The 16,507-nt window shown below is 33.2% G+C and overlaps 1 protein-coding gene across 7 annotated transcripts in view; it reads left to right on the top strand.

Moving 5' to 3' along the window:
• ADK (adenosine kinase) overlaps positions 1-16,507 on the top strand; it is a 486,537-nt gene that overhangs the window by 255,650 nt on the left and 214,380 nt on the right. For all 7 annotated transcript variants that reach the window (XR_014297905.1, XM_082674082.1, XM_082674080.1 and 4 more), the window contains one exon: positions 959-1,067. Coding sequence is in view for 6 of the 7 variants with exons in the window: in XM_082674082.1 (XP_082530208.1) it covers positions 959-1,067 (109 nt within the window). In the remaining variant the exon portion in view is untranslated. The remainder of the gene's footprint in view (positions 1-958; positions 1,068-16,507) is intronic.

A 16,507-nucleotide genomic window follows, 5' to 3' on the forward strand; every position in this document is an offset into this window, starting at 1 on the left:
GTAACATAAATAATTATTGTATTAAGTTTAATTGTTGGACAATAATAAAAAGCTCTGTGTGGCACTTGGAACAAGATTTAAAATGTAGTATTCTGCTTATATTTTCAGCTACAAAACTGGAACAGTGCAGGGAGTTTTCAACTATGAAAACTAATATTAATTTATTCTAGCCCGTAAAATGTAATGGTTTTATGTAATGTAATGTAAAATGTAGTGTATTAATAAAATTAATCCCTCATAGTAAATATGGTCTACATTTATATGTGTGTTTTGTAAAATTAATCCCATACCTCGCTTTTAAAGCATTAGATTAAATATCAGTGGATAATATGTTGATATTTGAAAACTGAAGTTTTTAGTTGCATATATATTTTTTTGTGTGTAACTACATAGTAGCTATTTCTTAACTGCATTTTGAACTATTAAAAATGTAGAAAGTAGATAATTTTATTATTTTAGTATCAAAAGGAAGCTTAAATGCCAGTTTCTCAAAATACCAGATGATATTTAGAGCAAGGATTAATGTCCTTGTTTATCTCAAAGGCAACAGAGAAATCTTGAAAAGTTTTCAGAACAAAAGTAACTTTATGGGCTTCCCTGGTGGCGCAGTGGTTGAGAGTCACCTGCCGAGTCAGGGGACACGGGTTCGTGCCCTGGTCCAGGAGGATCCCACATGCCGCGGAGCGGCTGGGCCCGTGAGCCATGGCTGCTCAGCCTGCGCGTCTGGAGCCTGTGCTCCGCAACAGGAGAGGCCACAACAGTGAGAGGCCCACGTACCGCAAAAAAAAAAAAAAAAAGTAACTTTATTTACATTTATTAAAATCAGTATATGGCAGTTTGAAGAATTAAGAATAAAATTAAAACAAATTTTACAAAAATGTTATTAGTTAACTGTATAGTTATATGACAAGTTTGACTATAGGTAAAACTTACTTACTTTTTGTTATTGTTGTTTTAGATCCCTTGTAGCTAATCTTGCTGCTGCCAATTGTTATAAAAAGGAAAAACATCTTGATATGGAGAAAAACTGGATATTGGTAGACAAAGCAAGAGTTTATTATATAGCAGTAAGTATTTGCCTAATTCAAATTTCTGGTACATATTTACACTATAAATTATAGTTGTTAGCTGAGGTACATTTAAAAATAATTGTCTCTGATTATCCTGTAAATTCTTTACCCATCTCAAAGCATATGCTAGGTTCACTATTACAAATACAGAACAGAAATATGATCATTCTGTGGTAGCGTGATCTGTATTACTTATCTTCAAATATACCTCTTTTTAGATACATTATACATAGATGTTTTTAAACCAAGTATCAAATTCTGTATTAAATCTTAAGGTCTTTGAAGTAATTCTGGAAATTTGTATTTTTAGGCTACTTGTTGTGAATGATGCCATGCATTGTGTGTGGAAATATTATTAGCAATATAAATATTCACTGCAAACAGTTTGAGCTTATTTGATGAAAAAACTTAATTACTATTTATTCCATAGTAATTATCATGACACCTTTTAAGTTAATATTTTAGAAACATTGATCATGACAAATCTTTTAAATATCAGAATATGGGCAGCATGTAATTTGAATTATTAAGCCTTCTGGCATAAAAAATAATTGGTTAAGAATTCATTTCTAAAATAAGACTGTACTAAAAATTCTCCTGAATTAATCACCCTATGAATACCTTGTTTTTATTTAATATGAGTTAAATGTGGCTCATCACAAATACTAAGTAGATACCTATGAAAAATTAAAAGTACTTCATTTGCATATACGGTTTTGATATAACAGCTGCTGCCATTTACTACCTGAGCTGTGAAACAGCTGGTAAGATGCATAAAAAATTGATTATCCAGTAGGAACATGTTTATTGAAAATATAATTATTTCTTTCAGTCTAGTGTTAATGTCTCTTACAGCATGTTTACGTGCACTGCTGTAGGCTTTACAAGGTTATTGATTCCTCTGTATAGCAAATCCTACCCCTTTATAACTGTCAAGTAAATGCTTACATTGAGAGGATTATATAGAGGAAGGTCATGTTACCAACTATTCAGGTACAGTTTTGTATAAAGTGTAGAGTGATCAGTTTTGTTCAAATTAATAAAATTGAACTACTTCTGAGACTTGTATATTCAGCCAGAAACAAGTATCAAAATGTATTCCAGTTGGTATATCTGATTGTAGCTGTTAGCTCTTAGTTTCTGTTTCAGCTGTTTCATAAAAGAATGCTCTTTCACATTGCCAGGTAAATCTATAGTTTGTTCAGAGTTTGGCTATTTTTAAATAGTTCTGAAAATAGTAGACTCATATTGGATACCTGGGATGCTGTAGATGCTGTATATTGTTGGTGAACATTCAACAAATATTTATTCTGCTAACAACTAAGAACATACTTCTTATTCATCAAAATCTGTGAAATTTCTTCTGAAATGTAAAATTATTTCCACAGACTTTCAGCATTTCTTTTAAATCTTTAATTCCCTTTCAGCTCAGAGCATGCAGTCTAGTCTTAATAAGAAAACTGCAAATTTAGATAGAGTAGATATGTATGTCTTTACTTATTTCAAGAAATCAGGTTGGCTTCTCTACACTTTCAGTTTCTGTAGTGTCAGCACTCGTCTTACATCATCATCATAAACTTCAGAGGTTCAACAACTTGAAATTGTGGGAGCTCCTTATACAAAAGGTTCTTGATCTGAAGAAGCAGCTCAATATATCTAACACATTTCCATAAGTAAGATGTCTATCTGCATTACATAAAATAAACTAGATCTACATACTCAACTCTTCTTCTCACTGTTCCATGAATTAATAATGGTCACAAGCGTTAAGAAAATTCAAAACCTTCCTCATTTTCTCTGTCACATAATGCATTGAATCTGCAATTCACAGCAAAAACTTTCCTAATAAAAAGTCGAAATGGAATATGCATATACCAGTATTCTCTTTCGGTTTAAATGAAGTGTTGACATCTTTTTTACCTTCATAGCAGGTGTCCCACTTACAGCATATAAACTCAGTTTTTCCATGTTTAAACTGAATTCTTTGTTAGTAGGTTTTTAGGGATTACTGGTTATGCCAATAGCTAATTACATGTTGAAAACGTAAATCTTAGTTGCTCTTTACCTTTATAATCAGATTGGCATATGTCTGTTTATTCTCTTATATGAAATATTTCTTACACTAGCCCTCTAAGACTATGATATTTCGGAAAGGTTTATGAAAAAGATGAGGAAATTGGAGCCATTAAATTTCTAAACCATATATTTTCTTTTTTAAGCAATATTAATGTGCTGTGAAAAGTGAGAAAATTAGCACTCTAATTTCATCCTGCCTCTTGATATTTGTAGTTATTTTCATTTTATTTTTATATTTTCAGTGTTTAAACATTTGGGCCTTTTTTTTTTACTCCTGCTCTGTCTGCTTTACATACTTGTGTTGCTGTCTGCCATTTCTAAAGTTATGGGATATAGTTGTAACACCTGTTTCAATGCCCTTGTCTGCAAATTCTATCATATGTGTTTTTTTCTGGTTCTTGCCATGGCATTGGGTTGTTTCCTCATGCACATATGCTAAAGACTTGGGAAAGCCCTGCAGATCCTGAGTTCTCATTTTGTACCTCTTTCTTCAGATGGCTCTCTCCTTTCCAGTATGCTGCCCTTGCACGTGCTAGCTACCTTGGCTTTCCTGAATGGAGACTACTGAACTCTGTTTAGGTTCTCTCTGCCCTGACTGCAATCTGGAAATTCTCTCTAGGAATTAAGTTTGAATAATTGTAGGGATCACCTTATCTTGTCCCTTATTTGATTACTGTCCAATTTCTCAAAATTGATATTTCCTATATTTTGTCCAATTTTATAGTTGTGTAAGTTGTTTAAATCCATTCCTCATTCTTTTCGTCTTGGTTGGAATTAGAAATTTCCTGTTTGGTTTTGTTTTTCCTTTTTTTTAGATGACTATTTCTGCCAGATTGCCTGACTTTTTCTTTGAATTTGAACAGTCTTAAGGTTGATTCAACCTAAGAAACTCCCTAAATTACTGTTCTAGATTCTATAAAATTATCTAGCTGTCACTTTATCATTTAAAAATAAATTTAAAAGCTCTTAGCTAGTAGATAACTTTTCATCCATGTATAGTAATTTTTCTAATATTATCAGTCAGTCCTTAATAGTGTTTTGGACTACATTGTGAGTACAGTGGGATTTTGCACAGAAATTTATGCATTATTTCTAAAGAGTTTTTAATGAGAAAAAGGTTCCAAGTTTTAAATACATGGTAAAACACTAATCAGCTTGCAAGTTTGGGCTTACATAGGGAGAAATTTTAACTTTAGAGATCAAACAGATATTTAAGAAATAGGTTAACAAAAGCTTCCAGTGCCATGTGACTTACTTTGCATAAACTGTCACCCAATGTGTGTTCTTTTTTACTAATTCAAAATTAAGCACTATAATGGAAGAATAGTGAATCATAGTTTGTCAATAATTGTTTGAGAATATGGGACCAGTAGTTTGAATTTTCCTTTGACTCCTATGCATATTTCCTTCTTTCTGTGATTTTTCCAGTTCCAGTGGCTTATTACAGATCTTCTTTTACCCTGTCTTTAATTTATAACTCCATCTGACTGCTTTTATCTCTTTTCAGTCTACAATCTTACCATTTTGGTTAATACAGTTTTTGTGAGGGTAAAGTTTTAAATGTTACTAATAGTTGCTTCTGGAATAACGGGAGGTATGATCATGGATAATTGGAGGAAACATGGTTTGGAGAAGTGTACAACCTTGGAGGAAAGGAATAGAGTTCCCATATTTGGTAAGAAATAGGAGTTTTTGCATGTAAAGGACAAGCAGTAATCAATAACAACTATTTAGGTCTTACATCTCTCACTTTGTTTGTCCTGGTTGGGTTTTCTACTAAAATTCTTAATGACTACATGAGTAATAATTTATCTTTGTAGAACTGTTACTTAGACTCACAATTAAATATCTTTGTCAGTAATGTGAAAGCAATAACTAAATTCATTAAAATGAGTTGATAAATTATAAGAAATCTAGTCTATGAGATCATTTGGAATTTTCATATTAGAAGTTTTTCAGTGAACATTGAATAACAAATTAGAATGAATGTATAATGAAATAATATAATTGCTGTTTTTTTAGGATTTGGTTTTCTTTTGATAGCATTTACTAAAAAATATTCTACAGTATAACATGATTAGGAATTTTAAAAGACATTTGATTATGTTCAAAATTGTATCATCTAGTATTCTAACATGGTCATGAAAAAATTTGAGAAAGGTTCTAATGAAAGGGAATGAATTTGTCTTGTAATGGTGACCTAATAGAAATTAGAGTAATGTACAAGGAAATGAAAGATACCTATTAATTGAATATATATGTATGAGATTTGTACTACTCCCCCCCCCCAAAAAAAATCTGGATAGGTGAAAATAGAAAAGTTTTGCTCACTTATGGACAGTTACTTAAACTCATTGCCATAAAACCTTATTACACCATAGAAAAAGCCTTTGTAATATCATCTTGTGAACGCTGTACTATTATAATGAATGTACTTTGGCAAAATAAGTAAACAAATGGATTTTTTTTAAGTTTAAGCTATTTAATTGTGAATGATAATGACTTCATAGGTCACAGTTCTTTATAAAGCATTTAGCTATGAATGAATTCAAGGCATTTTTGGAATTTATTAATCTTCATAATAGTCTTCTGAGATTATTAGTTAAGGAGTTGGATGGTTGAACTACCTCTGACTTTTCATTTTATCAGTGTTCTAAATGCAGTTTTTGAACGCTTATGTATTGGAACTCCCATTGTATTGGTCAAATCAGAGATCATCATTTGGCTTTATTTCTGCATTTTTTTATTTCATGTTTTTGACTATACTATTCTGGATTGCTTCACTGACTTCATTAGGGAATAATTGTGAATTTTTAAGCCTTTTTAAAAATTTTTAAAAATATCCTTATAGGTGACATTAACTATTACATTTATAAATTCAAAAAATAAAATAAGAAAAATGTGTTTTTTTCCCTTCTATCTGGAGCATTACATGTTTGTATATAATTCCTGACATTTAGTATAGTAGTACACCCAACCCCCGCCCCTCCTTCCAACCCTTATCCGCCGTTCTACTTTTTGTGCTTTCAGTTACCCATGATCAACTTCAACCTGAAAATAGTAAATGGAAAATTCCAGCAATAAACATTTTATAAGTTTAAATTGTGCACCATTCTGAGTAGGCTGATGAAATCTTGTGCCATCCTGCTCTGTCCTTTGTCCAGCGTACCCACACTGTACACTACCTGCCCTTTAGTCACTTAGTAGCTGTCTCAGTTATCAGATCAGTTGTTGCAGTATCACAGTGCTTGTGTTCAAACAACCCTTATCTTACTTCATAATGGCCGCAAAGTGCAAGAATAGTGCTGATGAAAAAAAACGTAGTATATAAAGGGTTCAGTACTGTTGGCAGTTGCAGGTATACACTGGCGTTCTTGGAACGTATTCCCCACAGATAAGGGGGTTGTTGTATATATATGAATCTTTGTCTTGCAGGAATTTAGAGTTTTATGTACCAATTTGATACCCCTTCAAGTAAAGCCCAAAACTATGTGGTAAAAATGTCTATCCTTTAGCTTGGATATAATATAGAGACAAAGAAAAAGACTGATAGTTGTATTGCTTCTTAAGCATTAGTATTAGAGTTTAATTTTTAACTTAAAAAAATTTTTCCTTATGTTATTGATGTCCAGTGAGTTACACAAATGGTTACTGTTCTTACTTCTTCCTTATTAGAGACAATCTTTGATTCATACTAGAAAATTTTTCAAACAAGAATGTGATTTTTAGAAATTCTATTTGTACTTATTTTCAGTTTGTCTAGAATTTTTTTCTGGCAAGTTAAACTCTTAACAGTATGATTTTTTAGACTAATACTTTGAATTTTTATAGATAAATATTTTCTCCAAGTAGAGCAGTTTACTTCTATATTCCTATAATTTTTCTTAAGTCTTACTTTTAGCAGTTGTCAAAAATAAAACTCTACTAGGAGGAGGGAATCTATGAAATATTAAAGTAAGGTTATTTTCAGCTAAACAGATAATCTGTTTACTTATAGTAGAAAAGTAAGATAGTGTTGATTAAAGAAGTTTTGGGCTCTAAAGATAAAGATTGGAAGTTTTTGTGTTTTGGATTTGTGACATTATAATGCAGTCTTGGAATTTTATGTGAGGTTGGAAACCACACTACGTGCTAATTGCCTTAGAAGGTAAGAAAATAAACGTATGTATAGCAATTAGTTATTAAGGCAGTAGGTTCTTATATAGAGCCTCAAATGAATTAACAAACCATCTACTGAAGTATTTACACTTCAGTTTACTTTATTTATGTATTTCAGACCACTCAGCAATTGCTTGAGAAAATGTTTACTAAATCTCTTTAATAAACATGTTTGAGAGGGAAAATTTATAGACATTGTGATGACAGTATACATTTTTATGTGCTAGTTGTCACATCTTTGAAATTGTATATAAATTGGACATAGTCTAGTATCTGTAGAAGTATATCTGTTTTCTGACATATTTTACTGTATACAATCTTTATAGCTTAATATGATTTAACCCATATGTTCTGTTGTCTCTATTCTTCTAGATAAATTAAATTGGATTTAATCTCTTTATAGCAGCTTTATTGAGATATTTATATACTGTAAAGTTCACTGGTTTAAAGCATACAATTCAATGATCGTTAGTATATTCACGGAGTTCTGCAGCCATCACTGTAATATAATTTTAGAACTTTAACATCACCACAAAAAGAAACTTTGTACCAATTAGCAGTTATTCTCCATGGTCCCTGCATTCAATCTTGTATCCACATCTCATAATGGTTTCAGTGATATTCAGGTATTATGGCTATAAATTATATAATTGTTCCTAATTAGACAAATAATGAATTTATATCTTTGTTCTTTGACATATGTAGTGGAAGTCATAATAAGTCTTTTTTGTTTTCTTCCTATTACCTCTTTCTCTTTTGCAGGTACTCTAAAGAGTGTCTTCTGAGCTTTTGTTCTCATTTATTTGTTCTAGATACAATGTTACCATGTTTTGGGGTCAGTTCTTTAAAATGTCATTTAATTTTTTTTTTTTTCTGATTTGGCTGAATGACATGTTGTAGGTGAAGATTTTAAAATTATATTTGGTAAAGTGGGATGAAAAATGAGAAAACAGTTTTCTTCCTTTCCAGTACTTACTCAGGCATATTAAATCCATATTTGCTGTTACCCAGCTTCAGACCAATACAGGTTTCTCAGCTATATAACAGGGCTCATTTGACTCTAACCTCTTGTGTCTGTCATGTGTTTTCTCTACCACTTGGACATATTCATGTTAACTTTTTCATTGACATTGTCCTGATACAATTAGAAACATTAGCAAATCCTAAATAGTTGAAGATATTCTGAAAGATAGATTGCTGCTTTTCCAAATTGCATTCCTCTTGTACTCTATACAGATTGCTGACACAAGTTTTTCTTTAAATTTTGATAAACGCTTAAACGCTTTTCCCTGTAACTCTCTCCCATCTTTCCCTATAATACCCTTAGCCCAAACATAAATTTTGTGTAACCTCCCACCCCTGTTTAACTCTGCTGTCCTGACTAGTCATTTTGTGTATTCATTTTTCAAAGTATTATTTCTTTCTTCATTCTATAAACAATTTAAGACCAACTTTACTATTGTTGTTAAGTTTAAGGGACATGACATAAACTGTCACAATCAAATAAAATATAAAATGTATAGTAACCCACCAAAAATATTTTGGTTCAATCTTTTCAGAAAGATGCACATATATAAAATAAAAAAGCACCATATATTCTGTACTCATCCTACAAAAATAATTATTTTTACAGATATGTAGCTCCTTTAAGGTTAACATTTGACAGCTATAATAAACTAAATTGAATCTTAAAAATATTATTTTGCTTAAGAATGTTGACTAGCGTTTCTGAGGTAGATTGATGTGCTTAGTGTAGTAGATTTTAATCTTTTCTGAGTTTTGAACCATTCCAGAAAAATTTATTTACTCATAAAATTTTAATATAATTTTTGGTAGTTCATAGATTCAAAAAGCCTTTCTGCTAATTAATGGAGCCCAGTTCAAGAACCTCTGTTATAGTAAATAGTGAATTAAATGATACATAATCCAGTTATAGTTCCATATTAGAAAATGTCCATTCTGGATTTCTAAAACTTTTCTAGTTGTGCCTCTGTACTTGTTTCCTTATATCACTCAAGAATTGTTTTTTGTAAAAATATGTTAAAGTGGAGAATCAGACTTAGTGGTGAAATGATGTATTTAGTGCCAGTGATAGAAGAGCAGAATTCTATAAAATTATTCAAATATCTTTGAACCATTTGCTCTCTTTTAAAAATATCTGTATGTTTTCATTACCTGAGTATAACCAAAGACCTAATAATGCTAGTGCTTCTTTGTAAATATTCCCTAAAGTCATTTTTATTTCAATCTGTCAGGGTGGTCATTGTGATGTTTTCAGGTAGACTGTAGCATTTTTACTTCCTCAGATGAGCCAAATTGGGACTATACTTCGTGGAAAGTTTTTTTAATATAGTATGTAGACATTGGTAAGAATCGGAATGTCCACTGACTTATTAGTTTCACAGATGCTTCCATAATACTTAGTGTACCCTTGGGTATGTTAAATTATCATACCCTGACAGCAATCCTGAAACATGCCAATCTTATAAAGCCATATTTCTGAGAACTAAAGCCAAGCTTTCAGCGAACCATCTCTGACATGCCATGTTAATTTCCGTAACTATCATTACTGGAAGTGGTAGTATTTCTAAGGAATGGAGAATCTTGATAAATCTACCAAGTAAAAAAATATGACAAAATGTCTACCTTATCACTGGGTTTCTAATTATGAGGTTTGGTTTCTTTCAATCCCAATTGAATCATTTCAAAAATAATGATAAGCATCTTTTTTCTCTTGTCTTGAGTTATAAAATAGTTATTTAGGTGTACAATATATCAAAACAATAACTTAATCTATTTTCATTGTGTCTAGTGTTCATATTGTGAATGAAAACCTCATTCTGTCATCTCATAGTATATTTACATATACACATGATTTTTGCCTTAAGTAGAAAAGAAACAGCTGACAGATACCTAGGTTAATTTCCTTTTTAAAATTGCAGCAAACTGTTCTGTGATTCTTTTGTGTGTTTGGGGTTATTTTGTGGAGAAAGAATTTGTCAAGCAACATTTGAGGGACATTGGCCTTTTGTACCCTTTCCTAAATAAACTTAAACAGAAACCTGTCAACTCAAGAATAAAATATTTCTTTGTAAATTCTCACCTGCAAATTATTGATAATGGAAGGAGCACCTTTTTAATCCTTATATCCCCCTACTGCTCAACAGCTTTTAGATTGTAGATAAACTTCCCAGCTCAGTAATTAACTGAGCTCAGTCATCGCACCCCATATCATGTGATTTTTTTTTTTCAGTAGAATACATTATTAGAGCACTTACACAGCCAGTCTAGCTGCAGCAGCCCAGGCGGCAACAGCAGTGCCATTTTTCACAAAGGAAATGTTGAACAGGAGCCAAATGTTTGGTGGCAGTCTGTTGCTAGGAAATCAAGGTCCTGAGGCGATTAATGACAAAGCAAGCAATAACAAGAAGGCAGAATTACAGATTTAAAAGAGAAAAAAGTGGTTGGTGTTATAATTACCCAAAGAAATCCGCACTCATTAAATTGGCTGTTTTTATGATTGACTTTAATTGGAGGTTAGCTCAGATATTTAGCTCCTTTCCCACCCCTTTAAACACACACAGGCACATAATCTGTAGAACTGCAGACTTGTTTTTCTAAGCATTGAGAGGAGCTTGCCCTGTAATTTGATCCCCACTGACAGATGCATTTTCTATGCTGCCATTTTGAATTAACCTATTGTAGAACAATTTTCTTCAGCCCTGTTGAATAAAACATCTAGTCTGATTACCTCCGATGGATTTGATAGAGTAAAAGAATGTACTTCTCATTGAAGTAGACTGTTTGCATGGACTCTACTGATTTTGAACTCTGCCAGTAAGCACAATCATTTGTAATTAATTTTCGAAGAAATTTGTGGGGAGGAGGTAATGAGAGTCACCCTTTTATAGTTTAATGTTTGGGCATCTGCATCAAAACAGTATTATTCTTACAAGAAAGTGTTATTTTTCAATAAGATGTTCATATGCATTTGAAAATTTTTTGTGAATCTTCATCTATACTGTTGATAATTTTAGGAATAGAATCTTGTACTTATGTGCTCTAAAATGACCATTCTTCCTCCCCACCAACAGTATTTTAATTATAGGACTCAATATGCTTCAAAGCAACCTATTGTGAAACTGTTTTTAATATATAAAATATTTAATTAAAAAGATTTTAAGATCTGCCTGCTTCAATAAATCTTTGGTATATGTATCAAAAAGAAAAGAATTCCTTTATTTAAATTTTCTATGGTTTGATAAAATATATTACCAGAAAATCATTGATCAGTCTTTCATGTACAGTACCGGATGAAGCATCACAGTTTATTTACCTTTCAGAAGCCTTAAGAATAAAGTTACATGATGCCACTGCTCTCCAGATTTTTAATCAAACCCTGGAACAAAAGAACCAAGCACATTCTATCTGACAATACACACAGCGCTAATCAGATGCCAATGCCAAGCTGTCTGCTTTGTTAAATACTTAGCTTCCTAGAGGCAGGAAGACAGCTGCTATAAGTATGATGAAATTTGGTAGTTCAATCTATTTTTACTACCCTTGGGCTGCTAAGATACTGTTAATTTAGACCACCCCAATTGGTACACTTTAGGAAGTTTTTTAAAGAGTTTGTAATTAAAATGATAAAACATCGTTATTACATTGAAAACCTTCTGTAAGTTTTACATTTGACAGATACCTACTGAGATAACCCCAGCATGTAATTTACAATGATATAATGGTTGTAATTGCATTTTGGGGGGAAAAAAAAAAAAAGAGGAACTATAGGAGACAAGTGCTTCCTTTAGAAGAGGCCAAATATTTTTTAAAACGTTAACACAGATACTACCACCAGGGGGAGAAAGCTAAACTTAAAGTCTTTAACTGATGATAATACTGCCAGTAAGTGGATTGTGCTGCTTAGACCCATATAGTTAACCATATCTCCAGATGATACTGCCTTTGGGGACATGATTCTCAAATTGTATGTGAAATCTGTACTGATTTAACAGACTACTTAAATGTAAGTAAAATGGAAATTTCCAAACCTCATTTTTTTTTTCTTTTAAGAGAGGGTGCAAATAAGCAAGCTGAAGATTTTTATTATATTTTTTAAACTGTCAATCTACTTGAGCTATCCTTCTGAAATTGAATTCTTCAGATCTATGATATTGGGTAGCTGTCAGTGTATCTACTAAGATTAAATAGTCACATAATTGATATACCAAATTGAGTAGTCTGTAAGATAATTTTCTAGTTTATTGTCCCTACACTGTAGTTGTGGGTTTGTTTTTGTTTTTGTTTTTTAAAATGTTTCTAGTAAACCATTTACAATTCAATCCTAAACATTTGTGTCAGCAAAGCTTCCTTCCTTGGAGAATATTTTCTAAATGTATAAAATAGGTGCTTGGGACTAGAACCCAACTCCCAACCACGAACAATGTAAAGTTGATCTCATACTCTCACATGTCTTTTCTCCAGTCTAGAACTCTGAAGTGATAGATTATAAGCACTCAACCATAACTTTTAAGCATTGACTCTCCTCACAGTTTTAGGTTTTATTTTGTGAAGAATCATGACTTTTAATTTTTATACTCTGATTTTTAATCATTGAGATGTTAAAATGACAAGTGATAGGGAAAGAAAATCATTAACTACAAAGAAGACACAGGTTAATTTTTTGGATGATAGAACTGGTCTTGTGTGGTACTATAGTGGTAGGTACATGATCCTGCGCATTTGTTAAAGCCCATAGAACTGTACATCACAAGGAGTTAACCTGCAAATGCTTTTAATGTTGGGAATCCTAGGATTAGTGCAGACTTTGACAAATGAATCAACCTGTGTTACAAATATATGGCATCACCTCACTGAAGGGGTGTAGAAAAAAGGAGCTGACCTAAGTAACTTTGGAAAATGGTGTCTTGACTGGAAAATGTTAAGTTAAATACAGAGGAACACTATAGAAACACTGTATTCTACTGGGCAGATTTGTTTCTTATAGGAGTATGAGTTTTAATAATTCTGAGCCCACTTTGCATATATACTGGAGTTGGATAAATATCTAAATAAATGATAGATGGTGGGATTCAGGTTTCTCACTGTCAGAGAGGGATGTTACAGATAAACAAGATAAGCCAGGGGGGAAGGCTAAAATAAACCTTGTGGTACTCAGTTAGAGTTGGAGATAATAGTATGAATTTATGTTCAGCTTAATATGTATAAATGGGTAGATGGAGAAATAATTACAGGTACATGTGTACACATGGGCTAGTGTACATACATATATTTCCTAGCTCTGTCAACTGAGAAGGCTTAGAAGCAGTGACACCTCAATAGCAACAGACACACTCAGCACCCAGATCTGGGTTTGAAAATACTATTCTCCACTAAAAGGATCCAGGGTTCCTTGGAGAAATGGCTGATCCTAGGACAGGGAAAATGAACTTGTAGTATCTTGTATTCTTCCATAAAACCCATAACCCTGATCTAATCATGAGAGCATCAGACAAATCCAAACTGATGGAAATTCTACAAAATACCAAACACTACTCCTCAGAACTCTGAAGGTTATAAAAAATAAGGAAAGACTACGAACTTGTCACTGATAAGAGGAGACTAAAGAGATATGACAACTAAGTACAAAGTGGTTTCCTGGATTGGAACCAGAACAAAAAAGGACATTAGTGTAAAAACTGGTGAAATATGAATTAGGTCTGGACTTTAGTTAATAGTAATACACCAAAGTTGATTACTTAGTTTGGACAAATGTGCCATGGTAATGGAAGATGTTAACATTAGGGGAAACTGAATGAAGGGCATATGCAAACTCTCTTTATTATGTTTGGAGTTTTTCTATAAATATAAAATTATTCCCAAATAAAACTTCATTTAAAAATTTAAAACCTGGGAACTTCCCTGTTGGCACGCTGGTTTAGAATCCACCTGCCAATGCGGGGGACACAGGTTCGAGCCCTGGTCTGGGAAGATCCCACATGCTGCGGAGCAACTAAGGCCATGTGCCACAACTACTGAGCCTGTGCTCTAGAGCCCGTGAGCCACAACTACTGAGCCCATGTGCCACAACTACTAAAGCCTGCACGCCTAGAGCCTGCGCTCCGCAACAAGAGAGGCCACCACAGTGAGAAGCCCGCACACGGCAACAAAGAGTAGTCCCCGCTCTCCACAGCTAGAGGAAGCCTGTGGGCAGCAACTAAGACCCAATGCAGCCAAAAATAAATAAATAATTTAAAAACCTGTGTACCCACCACCCGTCTTAGGAAACAGAACATTACCAGTATCTTTTTTTTTTTTTTTTTTTTTTTTTGTGGTACGCGGGCCTCTCACTGCTGTGGCCTCCCGTTGCGGAGTACAGGCTCAGCGGCCATGGCTTACGGGCCCAGCCGCTCCGCGGCATGTGGGATCCTCCCAGACCGGGGCACGAACCCGTGTCCCCTGCCTCGGCAGGGGGACTCTCAACCACTGCGCCACCAGGGAAGCCCTACCAGTATCTTTGAATCTCTATGTGATCCTTATGATTCCATGTCTCTTTCCACCCTCAATGTAACCATTATCTTGAATTTTATGAATATTATTCCCATGTTTTTCTTTATAGATTAACCACATATGTATCCCTAATCATTCTATCACATCCCTTAACCTTTTAACATAATTTGTCTTCTTTGCTACTTTCTGGATAATTTCTTCAGATTTATATTCTGATGTTTCTAATTGTGTCTTCAGTAGTGTCTAATACTCTTTTATGCCTGTCCATTGAGTTTTAATATCCATTACTTTATTTTTCACTTTCATTTCTTTCAAATGTGCTTCTTGTTTCATCATTTTGATAAACTCTGACTCCTTTCTTCTGTTTCTAATCCTTTCATTTCTTTACATACATTAATCTTATTTTCTATTTTGTGCCTAGCCTAATAGTTAAAACTTTTGCAGTTCTGATTTTGTTGTCTATTGGTTCTGCTGGCTCTTATTCAGGCTCCCTTACGTTTTGTTCGTGAGCTGATATTCATTGTTTGTAGTAATTTTGAGGCTGAGATGAAGATAAGTTTCTTGAGAGAGGATTTGCATGGGAATCTGCCAAAAGCCTGGGGATACTGGTGGCCTGGGAACGCATTCAGATAAATTTTAGGCTTAAAGTTTTGTGGGCTGCATAGGTAACATGAGTTGTAGACCCATAAACTTTCATGAGGGTGGGCTTGTGGTTAAATTTTCAGGGAAGATATTTTTACCTCCACCTAGCATCAAGTTTGAAACGGGAATTTCCTTGTGATTCTTTCCTTAGGAAAGGCATACTTCTATTTCACTCTTACACTAAGTGTGCAGCTCTTCAGAGTTCCAGCTTTATGTGGAGATCTCTATAGACTCCCTATCTTTAATATACCTAGGATTTCTCTCCTAAACCTTGGGCCTAGTAGTGTGCTGGTAAATACTTTGAAACTTGCTCTCTAGAGGAAAAAAAAAGTCCTGATATTTAATATTTTCTAATTTTATATTACGGCTGATTTCAAGCTACCAGTGTGAAGTCATTGAACATGAATTTGGAAAAGATATGTATGGTTTGCTTTCACAAGCCGTTTTCAGCACACTACTGGCAGCTCTGTACATGGCTGTGAAACCTAAAGCTCAATTCACGGGATTTGGCATGTCCCCAGAATGAAAGACATTTGAGTATTTGCTTATCTCCCTGCATTTCCATTTTTACTTTGTTTTAGCTTTCTGAGTATTCTGTGTTAACCTAGCAATGCATTTCAAAACAAAAAAAGATTCTTTTTTTTGTTAACTCATCATTTGTTGTTGTTTTCAGCAAAAGGGCTATGTTATGGTAACTGAGTCGGCTTGACTACCAAAAATAGAACTTCTCCTTCTAACAATAAAATTTATTTTTTATTTTGCTATTATAAACATAATACATGATGATTACATTAAACTTGAGACATGTAAAAAGTATAGAGAAGAATATTAAAATCCCCCATAATCCCATCACACATTTATTTTTTGTGCATACATTTGTCCCTTTGAGTTTTTATATAATTTACATCATACTGTATCTACTGTTTCATAATATGATTTTTGTTTCTTAATATTTAATGAATGTTTGCTCGTCATTAGATATTCCTCCACAAGACACCCACACCCCATTACACATGATAGTAAAGAAAAACATCTGCACAGATAAGAATTAG

This window comes from Grampus griseus, assembly GCF_964374135.1.
Source record: "Grampus griseus genome assembly, chromosome: 16".
Taxonomy (NCBI): domain Eukaryota; kingdom Metazoa; phylum Chordata; class Mammalia; order Artiodactyla; family Delphinidae; genus Grampus; species Grampus griseus.